Source organism: Mobula hypostoma, chromosome 2, assembly GCF_963921235.1.
Source record: "Mobula hypostoma chromosome 2, sMobHyp1.1, whole genome shotgun sequence".
NCBI lineage: Eukaryota > Metazoa > Chordata > Chondrichthyes > Myliobatiformes > Myliobatidae > Mobula > Mobula hypostoma.
Window position 1 is genome coordinate 147,035,180 of NC_086098.1, and position 15,851 is coordinate 147,051,030.

The 15,851-nt window shown below is 45.3% G+C and overlaps 2 protein-coding genes across 2 annotated transcripts in view; one reads left to right on the forward strand and one right to left on the reverse strand.

Annotated features, from left to right (window-relative positions):
* si:ch211-278j3.3 (E3 ubiquitin-protein ligase RNF19A) overlaps positions 1-15,851 on the reverse strand; it is an 86,416-nt gene that overhangs the window by 62,038 nt on the left and 8,527 nt on the right. The window lies entirely within an intron of this gene.
* On the forward strand, positions 9,099-10,525 carry LOC134357502 (uncharacterized). The gene has a single exon (XM_063069129.1). The coding sequence runs from the start codon at positions 9,099-9,101 to the stop codon at positions 10,359-10,361; it is 1,263 nt and encodes a 420-aa protein (XP_062925199.1). The 3' UTR covers positions 10,362-10,525.

Consider the following 15,851-nt stretch of genomic DNA (forward strand, 5'->3'; position numbering starts at 1 on the left):
CGCCTGCAATGGGCTCCTGAATTGGCTAAAGTGATGACTGGCTTCGTGGCTATGGAGTCACTTATGTGAACTTCAGTTCTGAATAAAATTTGATTACTTTTATTATTTGCATTTTTTTCTGCTCATTGGGTGTTTGACAGTCTTTTTTTTAAAATGGGGTGCATTGGGTTTATTTGTTTTGTGGAATTCTGTAAGGTTGTATACAGTATAATACTTTGATAATAAACGTACTTTGAACTTATGTTCATGGTCTTTGGCTGCTGCAGCCCATCCACTTCAAGGTTCGATGTGTTGTGCATTCAGAGATGGTCTTCTGCACACCACTGCAGCAACAGATCGTTATTTCAGTTACTGTCACCTTCCTGTCAGCATGAACAAGTCTGGCTATTCTCCTCTGACCTCTCTCATTAACAAGACATTTTCTCTCACAGAACTGCCACTCACAGCATGTTTTTTTTTGCTTTTCGCACCATTCTCTGTGAACTCTAGAGACGATTGTGTGGGAAAATCCCAGGACATCAGCAGTTTCTGAGACACTCAAATCACCTCTTCTGGCACCAACAATCATTCCATGGTCAAGATCACCTGGATCACATTTTTCCCCCATTCCGATGCTTGGTTTGAGCAATTGAAGCTTTTGACCATATCTGCCAGCCTCTATACATTGACTTGCTGGCACATGATTGGTTGATTAGATGTTTGCATTAAAGAGGTGTACAGGTATACCTGATCAAGTGGCCACTGTAGAAATTTTTTTTTTAATGCAGTACTAAGAAGCATCATACACTTATGGGCAATTAGTAAGACTAATCTTTATCCACCCCCGCCACCTCCTTATTCTGGCTTCTGTTCTGTTACATTCCAGTCAAGACGAAGGATGCTGGCCCAAAACATCAACAGTTAATTCCCCTCCATAGATGGTGCTTGATCTGCTGAGTTCCTCCAGCATTTTGTGTGTTGCTCAAGATTTTCAGCATCTGCAGGATCTGCATAATTAGTCACTGTATTTAAAAGGACATTCAAAATATGCTAGAAAGTGCTTCTTTGTTCAATATATCAGCAGTGAGATTAAAACTGAGATATCATATAGAAACATAGAAAATAGGTGCAGGAGTAGGCCATTTGGCCCTTCGAGCCTGCACCGCCATTCAGTATGATCATGGCTGATCATCCAACTCAGAACCCTGCACCAGCCTTCCCTCCATACCCCCTGATCCCTTTAGTCACAAGGGCCATATCTAACTCTCTCTTAAATATAGCCAATGAACTGGCCTCAACCGTTTCCTGTGGCAGGGAATTCCACAGATTCACCACTCTCTGTGTGAAGAAGTTTTTCCTAATCTCGGTCCTAAAAGGCTTCCCCTTTATCCTCAAACTGTGACCCCTCGTTCTGGATTCCCCAACATCGGGAACAATCTTCCTGCATCTAGCCTGTCCAATCCCTTTAGGATTTTATACGTTTCAATCAGATCCCCCCTCAATCTTCTAAATTCCAACGAGTATAAGCCTAGCTCATCCAGTCTTTCATCATATGAAAGTCCTGCCATCCCAAGAATCAATCTGGTGAACCTTCTTTGTACTCCCTCTATGGCAAGGATGTCTTTCCTCAGATTAGGGGACCAAAACTGCACACAATACTCCAGGTGTGTTCTCACCAAGGCCTTGTACAACTGCAGTAGCACCTCCCTGCTCCTGTACTCGAATCCTCTCGCTATAAATGCCAGCATACCATTCGCCTTTTTCACCGCCTGCTGAACCTGCATGCCCACTTTCAATGACTGGTGTATAATGACACCCAGGTCTCGTTGCACCTCCCCTTTTCCTAATCGGCCACCATTCAGATAATAATCTGTTTTCGCCACCAAAGTGGATAACTTCACATTTATCCACATTAAATTGCATCTGCCATGAATTTGCCCACTCACCCAACCTATCCAAGTCACCCTGCATCCTCTTAGCATCCTCCTCACAGCTAACACTGCCGCCCAGCTTCGTGTCATCCGCAAACTTGGAGATGCTGCATTTAATTCCCTCATCCAAGTCATTAATATATATTGTAAACAACTGGGGTCCCAGCACTGAGCCTTGCGGTACCCCATGAGTCACTGCCTGCCATTCTGAAAAGGTTCCGTTTATTCCCACTCTTTGCTTCCTGTCTGCTAACCAATTCTCTATCCACATCAATACCTTACCCCCAATACTGTGTGCTTTAAGTTTGTACACTAATCTCCTGTGTGGGACCTTGTCAAAAGCCTTTTGAAAATCCAAATATACCACATCCACTGGTTCTCCCCCATCTACTCTACTAGTTACATCCTCAAAAAATTCTATGAGATTCGTCAGACATGATTTTCCTTTCACAAATCCATGCTGACTTTGTCCGATCATTTCACCACTTTCCAAATGTGCTGTTATCACATCTTTGATAACTGACTCTAGCAGTTTCCCCACCACCGATGTTAGGCTATCCAGTCTATAATTCCCTGGTTTCTCTCTCCCTCTTTTTTTAAAAAGTGGGGTTACGTTAGCCACCCTCCAATCCTCAGGAACTAGTCCAGAATCTAAAGAGTTTTGAAAAATTATCACTAATGCATCGATTATTTCTTGGGCTACTTCCTTAAGCACTCTGGGATGCAGACCATCTGGCCCTGGGGATCTATCTGCCTTTAATCCCTTCAATTTACCTAACACCACTTCCCTACTAATATGTATTTCCCTCAGTTCCTCCATCTCACTGGACCCTCTGTCCCCTACTATTTCCGGAAAATTATTTATGTCCTCCTTAGTGAAGACAGAACCAAAGTAATTATTCAATTGGTCTGCCATGTCCTTGCTCCCCATAATCAATTTACCTGTTTCTGTCTGTAGGGGACCTACATTTGCCTTAACCAATCTTTTTCTTTTCACATATCTATAAAAGCTTTTACAGTCAGTTTTTATGTTCCCTGCCAGTCTTCTCTCATAATCTTTTTTCCCCCTTCCTAATTAAGCCCTTTGTCCTCCTCTGCTGAACTCTGAATTTCTCCCAGTCCTCAGGTGAGCCACTTTTTCTGGCTAATTTGTATGCTTCTTCTTTGGAATTGATACTATCCCTAATTTCTCTTGTCAGCCATGGGTGCACTACCTTCCTTGATTTATTCTTTTGCCAAACTGGGATGAACAATTGTTGTAGTTCATCCATGCGATCTTTAAATGCTTGCCATTGTATATCCACCGTCAACCCTTTAAGTGTCATTTGCCAGTCTATCTTAGCTAATTCACGTCTCATACCTTCAAAGTTACCCTTCTTTAAGTTCAGAACCTTTGTTTCTGAATTAACTATGTCACTCTCCATCTTAATGAAGAATTCCACCATATTATGGTCACTCTTACCCAAGGGGCCTCTCACGACAAGATTGCTAATTAACCCTTCCTCATTGCTCAATACCCAGTCTAGAATAGCCTGCTCTCTAGTTGGTTCCTCGACATGTTGGTTCAAAAAACCATCCCGCATACATTCCAAGAAATCCTCTTCCTCAGCACCCTTACCAATTTGGTTCACCCAATCTACATGTAGATTGAAGTCACCAATTATAACTGCTGTTCCTTTATTGCACACATTTCTAATTTCCTGTTTAATACCATCCCCAACCTCACTACTACTGTTCGGTGGCCTGTACATAACTCCCACCAGCGTTTCCTGCCCCTTAGTGTTATGCAGCTCTACCCATATCGATTCCACATCTTCCTGGCTTATGTCCTTCCTTTCTATTGAGATTAGTGATTTTTTTTATCCATAAAAATCCAGGTTAGTTGTCCAAATAACTTGTGAAAACAATTTTTGAACTAAATTTGACCAGTGGAAATCAGACTCACACGTATAGTATTACATTTTTAATTTCCAGCTCATGAACCACTATGCTACTTCTGTACACAATGACAAGCCATATAGTCAACGATCCCACTTTCATTGAATGAGGATTCTCACCCTAAAGTTTGGAAGAAAAACACACTTTCAACTTTTTTTTACCTCATGACATTTCAATTGATTTTGCTTTTAGAACGTAGAACACCACAGCACAGTACACAGAGTACAGGCCCTCAGCCCACAATGTCATGCCATCCCTTTAACCTACTCCAAGATCAATTTAACCCTTCTTTCCAGTATAGCTCTCCTTTTTCCTGTCATCCACGTACCTAAAAGAGTTTTTTTCCCCCAATGTATCTGCCTCTGTCGCATTCCTGGCAGGGCGTTCCACACACCTACCTCTCTCTGTGTAAAAACCTACTTCAGACATCAGACTTTCCTCCAATCACCTTAAAATTATACCTCCTTGTATTAGCCATTTCTTTAAAATTCTAATGGTGTTTAAATCTAAATGTAGAGAGATTTTTCAAATTGCAAATAAGAAAAAAATCTACTAGACTTTGACAGGAGGAAACACTGCCTCAGCTGCAGGACCTCACTACTGAAGCCTTGGCAAGCACCTCTCGACTTGACAAAATCAGTTCAACTGGCTTTCTGCTGCTAGTTCAGGTATGCAAGAGGGACAGCAAGGAATTGCAGGCAACAAGCCAGAACAAACAGACCAGTTTCAGCTCATTTATCCATCCAAGTTACCTTATGAATAAGTATTCATTCCCTTAAATTGGGCCACAGCTCTTTTCCTCAACCTGTGTGATGAATGGTAATAAACAGTTCCAAATCTGCCAGATACAATGTCTGATTGAATACATAATTAAAATCTAATCCTACCATGTAGTGGTTAGCACGACAATATTATAACTCCGGACATCGGAGTTTGGAGTTCAGTTCTGACGTCATCTGTAAGGTGTCTGTTTATTCCCATGGAATGTGTGGGTTTCCTCCGGGTGCTCCAGTTTCCTCCCTCACTCCAAAGTAGTACAAGTTAATTGGTCATTGTAAATTGTCCAATGATTAGGCTAGTGTTAAAGAGATGGGCTACCGGGAGGCACAGCTCAAAGGGCTGGAAGGGCCTATTTTGCACTGTATCTCTAAATAAAATTTAAAAATAAAATAATTAAAGCCTAATCTTACCACGTACAATCTAAAAGCCATCATAAGACTGGCAATGGTTAATTTTCCATACAGAGCCTGAACCAACACCACAGATATAACAATCTCAAACATGCTATTGTTCTGTTTGGCAACAAAACACCAAGGACAAAGGACAAAGGCTGTAATACTAAACAATACTGTAATACTGATAAGAGTATTGAGATGAACTAGCATAGCACAATCGTTCCAATCCAACAGCTTTATCAGAATATAGACCCTCCTCAATCCAACCCAAACTCAGCAGACACAGTTGAGTCCTGTTGGACGTGGGTAAGTAGCCTAGTTAGTGTTCACATGGTCTAACAGTGCTTGAGAACTGTTTTCATCAGGTGCTCAGACAACTCACAACCCCACCTTCGTGCCAGGTAGCAGCGGTAATGAAAAAGACACTTCAAACTGAGTATATTTCAAATATATGGTAATTCCCTAACAATATAACTCTAACATGGATGGTTCAAAACATGGCTGCAAAAGTAAGAGGATTGGGCATGGTGCCTGCAACCCGACACCCGTAAAAGCCTAGTGCGACAGAAACATCAACAAAAGCTCCGAAGACCTCATCCCTGGGAGAGGAAGGATCTTCACTTAGAAGACGTACCGTAAAAGACAAAAGCCAGTGGAAGCCACTGGGCATATCAGCCTTCTATCATCTAGGACCACCACCAGACTGACCCACGACAGAGGACTCTGGTGAGCTGCTGATGGTAACCAATGCTATACAGTGCCAGTGACCCGGATTCAATTCTGCTACTGATTGTAAGGAGTTTCTACCACCCCCACCCTGCCCCCGTGGTCAGATGGGTTTCCCCCAGCTGCTCAGGTTTTCTCCCACATTCCAAAGACATACAGCTTAGTAGACAAGTTGATCACATGAGTGTAATTGGACAGTGTAGGCTTGCTGCGTTGGAAGGCCCTGCTACCATGCTGCATCTCCAAATAACTACCCTCCCGACATGCCATGGCCTTTCCACCATCTACAACAGGGGTCCCCAACCTTTTTTGCATTGCGGACCGGTTTAACATTGACAATATTCTTGCGGACCAGCCGACCGGGGGTGGTGGGAGGGGGTCGGTAGGTTTGCCAACGGACAAGAGTAGCAGTCAAATGCGTTTACCCAGAAAGACTACAATGGCCATGAAGCCTTGCGCGGGCACCAGTGCGCACGCGCGTCGTGACCTGCCAATTCCCGCTCCGCCCGCCCGCAGCAAATCCTTTTTGGCGATTCTGTTCGTGGGGATGGGTTTTAATCACTACTGAAATATAGGCGATAAGTGGGTAATACACTCAATTTTGTTTTTAAAAGGGTTTATCTAACGAATTTAATATTAAACACACAGCGCACATTTTCCTCGCATGAATACAGTGATAAGTCAATTATCAGGGGAGGACAGGGGAGATTGAAGTGTTGAACGAACTTCCAGTAGAAGTGGTAGAGGCAGGTTCGATATTATCATTTAAAGAAAAATTGGATAGGTATATGGACAGGAAAGGAATGGAATGTTATGGGCTGTGTGCAGGTGTGCGGGACTAGGTGAGAGTAGCGTTCGGCACGGACTAGAAGGGCCCAGATAGCCTGTTTCCATGCTGTATTGTTATAGGGTCACTTATAAGTCAATAGCATCATAACATTTTAAGTAACATTTGGATATTAAACACACAGCACATATTTTCCCCCTATAAATATATAAAATCATTGCAACACACCAATATCGCTGAATCAGTGGGAGCCCTGGGCTTGTTTCCCTGCAACAACACGGTCCTATTGAGGGGTGATGGGAGACAGCGATACTCGAAGGGGGTTCCTTATGTCCAGTCTATTCTGCAATTTAGTTTTCGTTGCATTCATTGCAGAAAACTCCGCTTCGCAGAAAAATGATGGAAATGAAAGCAACGCTTTCAGTGCTTTCGTAGCTATCTCAGGATATTTAGCCTTGACTTTGATCCAAAATGCCGACAGAGATGTTATGTCAAACATACTTTTCAGCCCGTCATCATTTACAAGCTCGAGGAGTTGATCTCCTTCCCACCCTGACACAGATGACGCGCGGGTCACGACCTCGCATGCGTAATGGCTGATCAGTGGCTGTGACAGGGAATGAGGAAAGGTGCAGCTGACTCATATCGCCAAATCATATCGCTTCCTCGCGGCCCGGTGGTTGGGGACCGCTGATCTACAAGGCAAACAGCAGGAGTGTGACATAATACTGCTCATTTGACTGAATAAATGTAGCTATAACAAGCCCTCCAGAAGCTGAACAGCATCCAGGTAAAGCAGCCCACTTAACAGGTAGCACTGTAAACACTCATTCCCTAAGTGACCAGCACACACTGGCAGCAGTGAACCATCTACGAACAGCTATTAACTCATGCTGCTCGGACAGAAACTCCCAAACCTGCTTCTCCATCACTGAGAAGGGCCAGGGCAGCAGGTGTGTAGGAAAACCATCACCTAGAGGTTTCCCCTCCACATTGCATACTTGGCTCACTTGAAAATATATTAATGGAGCTGTTTTTTCACTTGGTCTAAATACTAAGGCTACCTACTCAACAGCTCATTGTTGCCATTAGGAAGGAGGTACAAGAGCCTCAGAACCCACACCACCAGGTTTAGGAACGGTTCCTATCCCTCAACCGTCAGGCTCTTGAACTAAAGGGGATAACTTCACTCACCCCATCACTGAACTGTTCCCACAACCTATGGACTCACTTTTAAGGACACTACAACTTGTGTTTTTGATATTTATTGCTTATTTATTTTTTTTTCTTTTTGTACTTGCACAGTTTGTTGTTTTTTGCACACTGGTTGTTTGTCTATCTCTGTCATGTGTGGTTTTTCCATTGATTCTATTGCCCACAAGAAAATGAATCTCAGGGTAGTATATCATGACATACAGTATGTGTACTTTGATAATAAATTTATTTTGTACCTTCATCAAGAGGTCTGGAGAACTTCACAAAACCACTAAAATATATTTTTAAAGACACACACAAGAACTTCAAAGCATTGACCAAGCCCCAATATGCCAAGTATAGTATTTGTGTCAACTATGCTAACTTTGTGTACCACAGTCCCTAGGACACACCAGTTTGCGTAGAGAGAGAGAGAGTTTAAAAGAAATGAACAGGACAGTTGGCACATTTTGCGCGCCACATTCCTGAGAAGACATTGGATTGCGCATAATTAGGCACTTGGCAAGGGGTAATAAAAAAAAACTTAGGTTTAAATGGAGCGGCCATTGTGTAAGTGGGCCAGTGCTGGAGTGGGTAGTTGAGGCTTCCCTGAGGAGAGACACACGCCGCAGGTAGATTTCTTTTGGTGCAGCATCTTCCCGCACCTAAAAAAAAGGAGCCGCACAATGTAGGATACCAAATGGAACCTCAGTTTTGTGTCCCTGGATGGGTGGACCATTATGGATATGGGCATGCTACTCCCCCGAATGGACCTCAGGCTCGGTTACCGAGGTACCCCGGGGGCTACCCTGGACCGAGGTTCCACCGCCCCCAGCCGACTCAGCTGCCACCCGCCCCAACCGGCATCCCTTTTACTGGGTGCTGTGGATGCGGAGTGGCTGATCACTGGCTGCGTCACTGCCCCCAACGCCAACACCAACCAAGGCAGCCTGGCAGATGCCAGCCCTTTACTGCTGGTGATCCCTTTTCCTCCTGACTACCCAGTGAAAATAGGGGTGCAGAAGGAGGGCAGCGACTGTTCCCTGCCCTTACAGGCCACCCAGAGGTGGAGCCGATTATCAGCCTGTCCATAGAAGAGCAATCCTACCTTTTATGATAGACACCGGCGCCACTGCATCAACCCTAGTGGCTTCCTGTATTGCCCAGCATAGCTTTGCTCTGTCCGATTACTCGGTAACACTAAGAGGTCTGATAGGACAGGAAAAATCCTACTCCTCACCATCCCACTGCAGGTAAATTACAGGGAACGGCAGGGCTCGATACAATTTGCTGTGACCTCAGACCTAGGGGGCAATCTAGCCGGGCGGGATCTTTTATGCGCCCTGCACCTCCGCATCCAGTGCTTAGATGAGGGGATTGCTGTCAGTGTTTCTGATGCCCGGAAGGTTTTCTGGGTCCACCACCTACTCCAGTGATGGTCCCTTGATATCGCACGAGAAGACCTATTATCTTATGAGCAAGCACCCCACCCCACCCCCCGATCCCCATGTGACTTTAGCATATGATCCCTCGGGCAATTCCAGGGAGCTAGAACCCATTTATTCTCCTTTCCTTGGAAATTCCATCCCTGTGACTGTTTTTGGCATTGTTGAAGGGAAGGAGGGCTCAGCTTTGTTAGTTGAGGCGCCTGAGGAACTGTGGAACCAATCGGGATTGCACTCCCCACGTGACCCTCACGGTCACGGAGGGACACAAACCCACAAGTTGGGATTTTTAGCCAATAAACTACAGAAACAGGCTACCCCAGCAGTGGTGGGCATACCACAGATTTTCCTTGACAGGACCCTCTCCTTTTACCAACAACTCTTCAGCATCCTGGGTCGTCTGCAGCACCATCAGCCTTGTCACATGTCAACTGATGAACCTGGACAAGATCTTTGGGCTGTTTCCAAAATGGAGGTGGGCCTCACCTCGGTCCCTCCCGTAAAAATAGACATTCGGGAAGGGGCTCAGATGCCCTCTATTCCCCAATACCCTCTCAAGGAGGCAGCTGACGGCATCACCCATCTCATAGAATCCTTCTGTAAGCAGGGCATTCTAGTCCTGTGCCAGTCCCCTTGCAATACTCCTATCTTACCGGTTCCAAAGCCAGGAAGGCCAGATTGGCGGTTAGTGCAGGATCTCCATAGGATTAATGAAATTGTGCAGCCTACACATCCGGTAGTCCCTAATCCTGCTATGATTTTAAGCAGCATTCCACCGGACTCTCAAATTTTTACCATAGTAGATCTGCAGCATGCATTTTTTGCAATTCCCATTGCTCCTGAGTCACAGTACCTTTTTGCATTTACCTTTCAAAATCAGCAGTACACTTGGACTAGGCTACCCCAAGGTTTTGTGCACTCTCCCTCCATTTTCTCGCAGATTTTGCATAGGCAGCTTAGAGACTTACAATTTCCCGGGGGCTCTACAGCAACCCAGAATGTAGACGACCTCCTACTGGCAAGCTCGTCAGAGACATCAAATGTGCACGACAATACACTTCTGAATGCCCTGCACTCGTGGGCATACGTGATCCCACCCCAAAAAGTAAAGAGAGCCCAAAGACAAGTGATATTTCTGGGAACCCTTTTGAGTGCAACCGAAGGCAGCTCACTCCTGAAAGAGTGACCCCAATCCTTGCAACCCCCCTGCCCACTACGCCGAAAGCCATGCGAGCTTTCCTTGGCCTGGTAAACTTTTGTAGACAGTGGATTCCAAATGCTGCTCTGTACACAAGACATTTGAACCCTCTGGCTTCTAGTACGCTTAAAGAGCCACTAGAACTAACTGAGCAACGGAAAGAAGCCTTTGAGGAATTGAAGAAATCCCTCTCGAGAGCACCTGCTCTCGGCCGCCCACTCTGACCATCCGTTCCAGCTCTTTGAGAATGTTTTAGATGGCTACGCCACTGCAGTGCTCACTCAGACTCATGGGGATAGACGCAGGCCTGTTGCCTATTATTCCACTGTTAGACCCCGTAGCACAGGGATTACCCCCCTGCTTGCAGATGCTCCTGGCCATTTACTCCGTAGTCATGGTTGCTTCCAACATCACCCTCCAACAGCCAGTTACAGCGTATTTGTCCCATACCATTGTAGCCCTGCTGACTACCCACCAAACCCAACATCTTACCCAGGCCAGACTAAGTCGCTATGAAATAGCATTACTTAATAACCCACTCCTCACCTTTGCGTACTGTAATGCCATCAACCCTGCTACACTTTTAGAGACAGCTCCCATTGAGTTGACTGAATCTCCTCATGACTGTCTGCTGCAGAATCATTTTCTCACCTCACCATGCCCCGACCTCTCAGATGCAGCTATTCCAGGGGCACAACTTGCCCTATACGTGGATGGCAGTTTTACCGTCTCTGAGACCAGGGAACGCATCTGCGGCTACGCCGTTGTCGGCGATGACCACACGCTCCAAAGTGGCACTCTCCAGCCCCCAGTCTCTGCCCAAAAAGCTGAACTTTTTGCTCTCACTCACGCCTGTATTTTAGCCAAGGACAAAAAGGACAACATTTATACAGACTCTCGCTACGCATTTGGGGTGGCCCATGATTTTGGGCAACTCTGGGCACAGCGGAGGTTTCTCACCTCCTCCGGGACCCCTATCCAGAATACCATGTAAAGAATCTCCTCCAGGCTATACTCCTCCCCAAAAAATTGGCCATTATTAAGTGCTCGGCTCATCTAAAAGACAAATCTGCAGTGACTAAAGGGAACAGTAGGGCCAACTTGACAGCCAAACAGGCTGCGCAGGAGGTGGCTACCACAGTTTCCACTGCAGAGCGATTGGCCTTCACCACGACTAAAACACCAGGAGTGCTGGGCACTCCAGACAGGGCAACAGTTCAAAGACTCCAGGGGGACACCCCGATTCTGAAAAACAACTCTGGAAGACACACAGATGTGCGCATTCGGTGTCCACAGGCCTTTGGCATACCCCAGTTGGCCAAGTTTGTATTCCTGATGCTTTGTTACCAATGCTTATCGACTGCCTGCATACGGACATCCACCTTGGCAAGGGGGGAATGAGTAATATTTTGCTCCGCACGTGGTGGCACCCAAGGCTGGATGAAGCTGCCACAGCAAAAATACAAGCCTGTTTGATTTGCCAAAAGACAAACGCGGGAAAAGGAGTAAAATGTGCCCCAGGAAAACCCCCTTGCCAAGTGGTCCTTTTGAATGTATTCAGCTTGATTTTATCGAACTACCACGTGTACACTGTTATAAGTATTGTTTAGTGATTGTAGATGTGTTCACTAGATGGATTGAAGCCTTTCCCACCACCAATAATAAAGCTTCCACGGTGGTAAGGTTGTTACTTACAGAGATTATACCAAGATTTGGGGTACGCAGACAGGTAAGTTCAGACAATGGCCCTCATTTTGTGGGAAAAATAAATAAAGAACTATGTGAGGTGCTGCACATCGAACAGCAGTTTCATTGTGCCTACCACCCAAAGGCTGCAGGAATAGTGGAGCGGGCTAACGGCACCCTGAAAAATAAGCTGGCTAAGATAATGTCCGAAACTGGACTCAGCTGGCTGAAGGTCCTTCCGTTAGCTTTATACCACATGAGATTTACCCCACATTCCACTACAGGGGTATCCGCAGCTAAAATTGTTTATAGATGTCCTGGAAGGACCCCATGGGACGCTAACATGCAGCCTCCCACCCAAATTGACCTTAATGTCATGGGGGATGAATTGCAGAAGTACTTTCGCCAACCAACATCCTCTCTAAAGTTTCCCCATTCCCAGGTAAAGAATACCCTTAAGGATTCTGGAGGACGAGGAACGGAGTGGCCGGAGTTGAAAATTGGAGATTTGGTGCTGATCAGGGATTGGGAGCATCCCAAACTTGGACCCTGATGGAAAGGTCCATTCCAGAGACTACTGCAAACACTGACGGCGGTTAAAGCACATGGTCAGGAACATTGGATACACCTCAGTGATTGTAAAAGATGGCTCCCAAGCCGCAATTAACCATTTGTGGACTTATTTCTTTGTTGTGTGTTGCAATCGATCCTTTAGAGGACAACTTGTTTTATTGAGCACACCAAGGGCTGCATGATAACTGTACTGCATGTCATCCTTCGGTGCAGTCTGTAGAAGCACTGTTTGTAGCTAACCCATCAGGGCTATTCTGGATAGAACATGACCTAATAGTGGAGGACAGATCAGGGATAGAGAGGAAGTTTCGAAGAGGGACTAGGGGAAAATGTATTGAGGGAATAAGTGATAATTATGCTGCGGACCTTGAGTGTTTGGGGACCCGTGAACGGCATGCGGGGGGGACGGGGAAGAGTGGATACCTAATACACACTGTTGAAGTATGTAATGGGACTCATGTGTCAGCTGGATCAGGGACCTTTGAATACTCCTCCCTGTATCCCGAGGAGTACTTGTGGTATAATAGTAATTCGTAAGAATTCTTGCTACTGGGCTAAGACAGGATACGTGTTCTTGTTTAATGGCACCTATACTACGGCCACCACCACTCTACCTACCCTCTTTGCAGTAGGAACGATTGGACCACTCTCTGTTCCCTGCCCCCAGAATGCCCACATTCGACGACGACTGATAGCTCGAGCCATGAGTAAGGAATTCTGTGCTGACTGGAGGAATCCTGTTCCTTTGGGCTCTCTCTCTCTCTCTAGCAGGTTCGGCAGGAACCATAGCTGCAAAGAACCACAACTACCTCATTTGTGGGCTAACGGCATTGGGAAACAGTACGGTGGAAGGCCTGGAGGCTGTTAATAGAGAATTGGTGGAGTTACGACTCTACACACAACAAACCAGGTATGCTGTGGATTATCAGTTGGCCCGGGGGGGTGGGGGGGGGGCGGCGGGGTGTATGTGCCATAGTCGGAGACAAATGCATCACCCATGTTACTGATGAATCATACAATGTAACCCATGCCATCCAGTCTATTAAGAAACAATGGGATGACCAGGCAAGGCTCTAAGAAAGGGGCTGGCTAGTTAGGATGGTTGCTGGGAGGATCTTGGGGGAGGGCTTACTTACTGCACGGGCTGATTGTTCTCATTACTATAATTATCGTGTGTTGCGTGATAATGACTTGCCTAAATGCTGGCTGCAGAATTTTCATGGAAAGGCTGATGATGCCCTTCTCCACCCCATTTAATTAGTTATCATAATATGATAAATAAGGGGGGGGGGGATGATAGAGTAGAGCGATAGGTAAATACTAAGAACAATGATTAGTTAATGATTATGAGCCCCTTAGCTTACTGTTGCTGGGCAAGTCAGAAAGAAACCCTACCCAGCAACAGATGACGTATTAGACATTGTCCTCTATCGGAAGGGACATCTCAAGGTATAACTAAATATGGGAAGGATAGCGTAGGGGATGTCAATATAAGGAACTAATGTTGTATCCAGGCTAGGTTTGGCAGAAAATAATTATAACTAACCGATGATGATTTTACATCTAATAGTATGCTAACATGTGATTGAAACTATTCTAAAACTGTCTTAACTCGTGTAATTGTAAGATTTCCTGCAGACGTAATGATTAATATTATAAATTGTGAAGAATTGTGATTCGGGGGAGGGTAGTGTCCGGACTGACTCTTTGGGAGATCAGCCTGTAACTTCCCCCATAGCATGCTATGAATAAAGAGTGAAGTTTGATAAAGCAGTGCTTGTTTTATTGTGTTCGTGGTATTTGCGCTCTTGCATCGGGTCGATCCGCCATGACACTAAGTTAAGGACAGAGCCTCCAGGGTAGTGATCTCAGGATTGCTACCTGTGCCATATTGCTACTGAGGTCAGAAATAGGAAGATTATACAGCTTAACACGTGTCGACAGAGTTGGTGCAAGAAGAAGGGTTTCAGATTTTTGGATCATTGGGCTTTCTTCCAGGAAAAATGAGACCTGTACAGAAGGGATGGTTTGTACCTGAACTGGAAGGGGACTAGTATCCTAACAGGAAGGTTTGCTGGTGCTGCAGGTAGGGGTAGTGGCAGCAGTTAAACTAGAGTTACAGGGGAATGGGAACCAGAGTGTAGGAAAGGCAGATGATCTTAAGGCATGGATCAGCACGTGGAATTATGACATTGTATCCATTAATGAGACTGGCAGCTCAATGTTAAGGGGGTTCTGCTGTTTTAGACGTGATAAGAGTGGGAAAAAGAAGGAGGTGCATAGCAGGTATAGTTACGCAGAAACAAATGAGGTACTTGAGACGTATAAGAAATGCACCAGAACACTGAAGTAAGAAATCAGAAGGGTTAAAAGACATGAGGTTGCTCTAGTAGACAAGGTGAAATAGAATCCTAAGGGATTCCAAGAGAAATATTAATAGCAATAGGGTAGCAAGGGAAAAAATTAGTCCTCTCGAAGATCAGATTTGTAATGCATGCATGGAGCCAAAAGAGAGGTGGGGGGGGGGGGAAGCTTAAATGGATATTTTCCATCTGTGTTTACTTGTGAGATGGACAGGGTCAAGAGAAGTGAGGCAAAGCAGCAACAACTTTATGGTCCCTATACAGTTTACAGAGGACATGTTTGCTGTCCCGAGGCAAATTAGGGTGGATAAATCCCCAGGGCCTGTCGTGTTCCCTCAGAGTTACAGGGTCCTTGCAGAGATATTTAAAACATCCTTAGCTGCATGTCAGGTGCCAGAGGACTAGAGGATAGCTAATGTTCTTCCATTGTTTAAGAAAGACTCTAAGAATCAGCCAGGAGATTATAGTCCAGTGAGCCTGAGATCAGTAGTGGGAAAGTTATTGGAAGGTATTCTATGGGACCAGATATATGAGTAGTTGAATAAACATGGATTGATTCAGGACAGTCAGCATGGCTTTGTAGTAGTTCATGTCTAACAAATTTAATAGTTTTTTGACAAAATTACCAGGAAAGTTGATGAAGGCAAGGCAGTGGATATTGTCTACACGGACTTCAGCAAGGCCTTTGACAAGGTCCTGAATGTGAAATTGGTCAGGAAGGTCAAGTCATAAATTGGATTAGACATAGGCTTCGAGGGAGAGTGGTTGTAGATGGTTGCTCATCTGACTGGAAGCATGTGACTACTGGAGTGCCACAGGAATTGGTGCTGGATGCTTTGTTGTTTGTCATCCATAT